The following is a 7,500-nucleotide window of genomic DNA, read 5'->3' on the forward strand; positions in this document are numbered from 1 at the left end:
ATTGTTTGTTTGGTGTGTGTGTGTGTGTGTGTGTGTGTGTGTGTGTGTGTGTGTGTGTGTGTGTGTGTGTGTGTGTGTGTGTGTGTGTGTGTGTGTGTGTGTGTGTGTGTGTGTGTGTGTGTGTGTGTGTGTGTGTGTGTGTGTGTGTGTGTGTGTGTGTGTGTGTCTTCAGCTCGAGGCACATTTGTAGGTCAGCAGCTTCTTTGCATCAGAACCTTGCAAACGAAGAACAGTTGGAAGCTGGACGTGTGCAGCAAACCCACAAGCTGTGTTGTGGTCCACCTTGGTGAACATGTGGTTTCCATTGTGTCCTAACCTCTCTCTCTCTCTCTCTCTGTCTCTCTCTCTCTCTCTGTATCTCTCTCTGTGTCTCTCTTTCTCTCCCTGTCTGCGTGTGTGTCTCTCTCTCTCTAACTCTCTCTCTCTCTTTCTCTCTCTCTCACTCTGTGTCTTTCTCTCTCTCGCTCTCTCTTTATCACTCTTTCTCTCTTTCTCTCTCTCTCTCTTTCTCCCTCTGTCTCTCTCTCTGTCTCTCTCTCTCTGTCTCTCTCTCTTTCTCTCTCTATCCAACTACAATAAACTATTGGATTGAATACTTGGACCAGTTTTAAAACCCAGTGCGTGCGTGCGTGCGTGCGTGCGTGCGTGCGTGCGTGCGTGCGTGCGTGCGTGCGTGCGTGCGTTGTTAGTCCAGCTTTGTGAGGACCAATTTGAGATTTATTTTTAGGGTCCGGGTTAGTGTAAGGGTAAGAGTTGGGGTTAGGCCTTCAATTGTGAAGGTTAAGGTCAGGGTAGAGGGCTATGGGAATGCATTATCTCAATGATGGCACTTCACGAAGATAGAAGTACAAATGTGTGTGTGAACTAACTAAAAATTCCACATATGCCTCAGAATTGATTGACATTGATAAAAGTCATAACATGCCCAAATGAAATGCTTTCATGTTGCTCTTTGAGAAAAAAAAATGTCCCCGTTCTCTTTTCAATTGTTTATCTATGTGATTCTTTCCGGCCTGGATTTTGGCAACACCTTTCCTGATAAGCGTTCCAACATGCTTTAGTAAAACAAGACACTCAGTGTGGATCGAGTGTCTCCACTTTATTCTACTTTACTCCAAACCGTTTTCCAAGTAGTAGCTTCTCTTTTCCCTTTTCAGGAAGCGTCTGAGAACAGCAGTTATTCTCATGGACATGTTAATAGATTGAAACCCATTACATGTTAGAAGAAGCCAGTATTTAAATACCAAGGTTCTTACGTTGCTGCAACTTCAACCGGATTTTCACTAAGTCTTTGTTCACTTTTCGGTTGGATAGAATTACGTGCTGCAATTAAAGGTGGCGTCAGTGATTGTGGAGAACGCTTGTTTTTTGTTCAAAATTAGTGAATGTCTCTTCACGATCCGATACCTCGCCATACTGCATTAAAAAAAAATTCCAGTGTTAATACACAGCCTAGGCTCTGTTAACAGTCATTTTGCTAGCTATACGTCTTTTTGTTTACATACCCTTTTAAAGAGCCTAGGCTGTGTATTAACACTGGGGTTCTTTTCAGCGCACACACATTACGGAAAGGTAGCGGATTGTGAGGAGATATTCACTGATTTTGACAAAAAAAGTTATTTTGACAACAAGCAATAATCTCCAGAATCGCTAACTCCCCCTTTAAGTATCATCATATATATTTTTCTGTTATTGAAAAGAATACTACACATCTTCTACTTTCTTAGTACTTTCTCAAATTAAGTACAGGACAATCTTGGTACTGAAATAGTTGTCTACTATCATCAGCAAATTCTGCATTAGCCTTAGCATTGTTAGCTTAGTATCACTGCTGCATTACCTCATCAATGTTGATCACGTCTGTGTTTGTGTCTTTAGGTCCTCCGGGAGCGAAGGGAGAGAAAGGCGACACTGGGCCTCTGGGGCCGGCCGGAGCGCCTGGCTTCACCGGGCTGAGAGGTGGGTTCAAACACACCATCTACACTGGACAAACATTTAAACGCAACACTTTTTTTTCCACAACGTTTTTTCTCCCATTTTTCATTTGCTTAAACCTGCAGTGTGTAGAATTTTGGGTTTTATTTCCTAGCAGATTTTGTAGAAAGTAATTATAATATCCATAAGTACATTTAATTTAGTGCATAATAGCTGAACATTTCTTTTTGAATTATTATTTTTTCCCTTAGAAAGGGTTTCATATACCTCCATATTTCTGCATATTTTGGACCAAGGCCTAGTGCCGCCATCTTGAAAGTGTCATAGTTGGAATGTCATAAGTGCATTGTTTAAAATGTAGAATTGTTCTTGTCCTTGAAGGCCACTGTGGTTTCTGTTATTATTCGAAAGGGTTGGGGTTACCCAGGGAGCGATGCATTCTAGAACTTTGTAGAACTTTCTTGATGATGTCATATTACACACTGCACCTTTAAAGGAATACTTCACCCATACTGAACCGGCGTTCTATCATTATAAATAGTAAAACCACACCACCGGCCATCAGTTAATATCTTGGATAAAGAGTCCTGTTTACAAATATGTTAAAATCCTGCTTGGTTTACACAGTGGGTTAGAGGCCCACCACATATGTTTCCTTCGCTTTTCTAATGTCTCTTCTATGTATTTAATCTTGATGTATTACATGTCCCTGTAAAGCACGATTGAATGGCCTTGTGTCTGAATTGTGCAATAGAAATAAACTTCCCTTGCCTTGTATAAAGAGGTGAGTTCAAACACACCACCGCTCATCACCTACACACTCAACAAACATTTAAACGCAATACTATGGTTTTTGATCCCATGTGCTTAAAGGCCGTTTCAGACGGAACGCGTTTGTCGCCCCTGGCAATGCATTCTCAATGGAGAGGCGAGCGGGCAGAGAGAAGGCGCGGCGTTCTGTCAGGCGGCACGACAAGCGGGCGCACTCCCGTGGAACTGTCGCTTCCGTGCTCGTCGAACGCTTGCGCGCGCTCGTAGGAGCCGTTGGAAAAGTTGAGAACTGTTTATCTTTTTGTCGCGGCGGTTGAAAAATCACAATCGCGCTCGTCCGCCCGTCACTTCACACGGGGAGCGCAAAGTAAAGCCGCGGTGCCAGGCGACAACGCGAGCGGAATGTCGCCTACCGTCTGAAACGGCCTTAAAGGTGCAGTGTGTAATATGACATCATCAAGAAAGTTCTACAAAGTTCTAGAATGCAACACTCCCTGGGTAACCCCATCCCTTTCGAATAATAACAGAAGCTACAGTGGCCTTCAAGGACAAGAACAATTCAAAATGTTAAACAATGCACCTGATGACATTCCAACTATGACACTTTCAAGATGGCGGCACTAGGTCTTGGTCCAAATATGGCAGAAATATGGATATATATGAGACCCTTTCTAAGGGGAAACAAAATTATAAAAAAAAAAAAAATCAGCTATTATGCACTAAATTAAATGTACTTATGGATATTATAATTATTTTCTACAAAATCTGCTAGGAAATAGAACCCAAAATTCTACACACTGCAGGTTTAACTCAGAGATCTAAAACTTTTTCTATATGCACAAAAATAAAACCCGACAACACAGACAGATTTGTGAACAATATTTAAGAGAGATGGTTATTTTCTGTGTACAGAAAAAGTGGGTGTGCTAACCGTCCTCCTGCTGCCTATTGCGGATGAAGTAAGTAGACACCACTGGTGAATGTCTGTGGAATACCCAATTTAAAACTAACTTCACGGCGGTGGAAATATGTCGGATTATTGAGCAAGAATGGACCGTCCAAATTATGGGCTGTTCCCAAATGATTAATCACAGAAGTTCTAGGTTTCGAAAAATGCTCTTTTAGCTTTTCTAGAAGAGAGTTAGTTGAAATTCTCCTAAAGTCAAATTTAAATGTATTTCTAGCACATTTCAAAATAACATCAGTTGACCAAAGTGCTGAACAAGACACAATACAAAATAACATATAAGATACATGAAGAAAAAAACAAGGGAGGAGTGTCAAAGTATTTTGTTAAAGGCCAATGTAAAAATGTCTGTTTGATAAATATGAAGATGTCGAAGAGGTGTGATTGGTTAAGATGAATGCGTCACAACAACAGGAGATCGCACATTGTCGCCAATACTAAACGAAAAGTCACTGATTCTGCCCAAGAAATGGTCTGGCTTCGTCAACCCTCTGTGCTTTGAATAACTGGCCAGCCATTCATCCACTCTACTACCAAGTATGGGTTTATTTGGGACAAGGGTTCTGCAAAAAAAAAAAACTGAAAAAACTTGTTCAAGCCAGATAGATTTAAAACATGGAGTGCGGCCCTACCGTAATATCAAAATCCAAGCCCTGGCATGGATAGGCACATGAAATAGACAAGCTAGCACTATCAACCTAAGCAGGTGCACTACTGAGTGCCCAAGGGAGCCCACTGTCGATTGTGAAGTATTTTGGATCAGCCGTTCTATAGAAAACTGCCAAAAAGAAAGAGAGTGCACCACTGTCGAAACTCAATATCCAGTATTTGAGTATGTGAGGGCACGGGCACTAGTATATAGCGTTTTAATTTGTGAGTTTTGGATTTTAGCTTGAAGACAGGTTTTTGTTTTCTTTGGAGAGAGTGAAAGTAGCTGTTCCCTTGCTTTTCCGCTCCCCATGTTAAGTTAGTATAACTGTTTCCAAATATACAATAAGAGTGCCATCAACCTTCTCATCTAACTCCCAGTAAAGAACTAGGTCAAATCAACCAAATGACAAACACCAGTATTCGTTACCCCTGTCATAAAAAACATTGCATTTTATAGTATAAAGTATATTGTTACTGTATTATGGTTTTGGAAGTCAATTTGTAAGAAAGGTAATATCACTATTTTTTACCTATTAAACATCTATTTCTCACACACTCGCATACACACACACACACACATACACACACACACACACACACACACACACACACACACACACACATACTTTCAATATAAATAATGTGACACCAGAGACACACTAGCACACTGTCAAATAATGTCTGATTTACTCCCTTGTTTTTTGTATGCTTCTTCCACCTTTTTTGGTTTTACCAGCCAATAGGTTATAGGTTTACCTCCCCCATACATGTCCTATTTAACACCACATTTTGAGATAAAGGCCTTTTTCTAAGCAAAACGTTAAGATTTTAGTGTCATGAAAGGTTGAAGTAGATGTCACTGTTATTCTTTAATTTTAATTTTATTTTTTTATAGTGTTTTGTGTCTTGTTTTGAGTGTGAAATTTAGTTTTTTTATGTGAATCTTTTATGTTTTTATGCTGCCTTCTTGGCCAGGACTCTCTTGAAAAAGAGATTTTGAATCTCAATGAGAATATTCCTGGAAAAATAAAGGTTAATAAAAAAATAAAAAAATAAATCTAGCTACCTTTTACACAAAACAGACTTGTGCCAGTGTATTAAGCTCTTCTGTTGTGATCACACTCAGTTGCATTATTAACACAGTGAATGTAGAAGACAAATAGCCATATGCACTTGAAACAAAGAGGCCCCCACATTTTGGATGGCGATTTATTTTAATTTGGGGGGTGTGGACACTGGACAGGGCCAAGGGGACCAGCCATCTATCTTTGTCTTGCAGGTAATTTCAACAAAACCCACAAAAACATGAAACCATAGAGAATAGTGTTTCTCAGTATAGGCTTTCAATGGCTATTTCTCATAGATACTGTAAGATACAAATGACTGTCACACACACACGCACACACATACTCGCACGCGCGCGCCGCACACACACACACACATACACACCAAACACACACACACACACAGATACAAATGGCTGGGATATGAAACCAGATGTGTGTGGGAACGTTTCCAACATGGTACCTCTTTGAATCATCACCCCACTGTCATCATCCATCTACACATTCCCATGGCGATGGAATACAGCGCTCCCTCACACACATGCACACACATAGGCCTAAACACACACACACATATGCACATAGGCCTAAACACACACACACATGCACATAGGCCTATACACACACACACACACACACACACACACACACACACACACACACACACTACCACCACAACTGCCAGAGTTCCTGGAAAGAGTTTAGAAAAAGGAATTCTAAATGTAAAGGAAGGAGGAAAAAATGTCTGCTTCATAGTTGGCATAAAAACATAGCAAACTTAATTAATGATTTTGTTGACTACAAACGTATAACATATATTCTTACTTCACATGACCTAGAATCTTATGTACGTGTATTCATTTTCATATACAGTAGACTCGATCTAAAGTCAAATCAAGTGATTTTTTTTAATTTGGGTTGCGTTCCAAATCACATACTCTTTGTTTTTTCTATTCTACATACTACATCCGACGATAAAAATAATCTAGTTAGGATGCAGTAGGCATACTATTGGGACATACTTTTACTCTTTTATTTCATCGTAACATTGCGCCTTGATCTTGCCTCTTGCTTTTATATCCGTCGCATCCCTGTTTGTTTTCATACGGAGGCTTCGTCGATGTGACGTCACTTCACGTGCGCACTGGATTGTGGGTCAGAATCGCCCAAATAGGATGCAGTTTTCAACACTAACAATCTTGGCCGGAGGAAGTAGGACATCCGGGTACTTCTAACCATCCTAAATCTGGCCACAAGAATCGGGACATCCTAAATATTTTTTTCTACATACTATATTGTAGAAAGTATGCGATTCGGAACGCAACCAAAGTTTATATCACAAATCTTAAGTTTGCCTCAAGTAGCTTTTCAATCTATATCGCAGAACTCTTTGTCCTGTAAGACCCAAGATGTCGGAAAAGGAAACTACACACACACACACACACACACACACACACACACGCACGCACGCACGCACGCACGCACACACACACACACACACACACACACACACACACGTCACCACTACCACCACCACCACTGGCATAGGAAAGACTTGAATACAAATAATTGACTAGAAATATCCTAATAACATTGTAATGCTTACTTCACCTAGTATCCTATGTACATGTATTCATTTTTATATAGAGACCCAATTCAAAGTCAAGTGAAAAAACGTGTGTGTGTGTGTGTGTGTGTGTGTGTGTGTGTGTGTGTGTGTGTGTGTGTGTGTGTGTGTGTGTGTGTGTGTGTGTGTGTGTGTGTGTGTGTGTGTGTGTGTGTGTGTGTGTGAATAATTTCGGGCATGGTTGTAGTTCAATAGGACGGATCTCAAATACAGCAACTCTTTTCCTATAAGACCCAAGATATAGGAAAAGGAAAATAAACTCCCCAAAAAACTCAAATGAAAGTAACCTCAAGAAGAGCCCCATTCCTCTCCCAGGACGGACACACATGCAAAAGGCACCTGAGGACAATCTCAGACAATAACATGTAAAAAATACGAGTCAAAAAAATGGAAATAGAACAGAAAAGAAAATCACATCAACAATGGCAAGCAGTGGGATGCCACACCAATTAAAGGTGGCCTGCGGTGCTTTTTCATGTAAACAA

The 7,500-nt window shown here is 40.5% G+C and overlaps 1 protein-coding gene across 1 annotated transcript in view; it reads left to right on the top strand.

Annotated features, from left to right (window-relative positions):
- The window catches only part of scara5 (scavenger receptor class A, member 5 (putative)), a 96,693-nt gene that overhangs the window by 52,507 nt on the left and 36,686 nt on the right, over positions 1 to 7,500 (top strand). The window contains 1 exon segment of the mRNA XM_080047565.1: positions 1,879 to 1,959. Within this exon segment, the coding sequence (XP_079903691.1) occupies positions 1,879 to 1,959 (81 nt within the window).

The sequence above is a fragment of the Ammodytes marinus genome (assembly GCF_949987685.1).
Source record: "Ammodytes marinus genome assembly, chromosome: 19".
Taxonomy (NCBI): domain Eukaryota; kingdom Metazoa; phylum Chordata; class Actinopteri; order Uranoscopiformes; family Ammodytidae; genus Ammodytes; species Ammodytes marinus.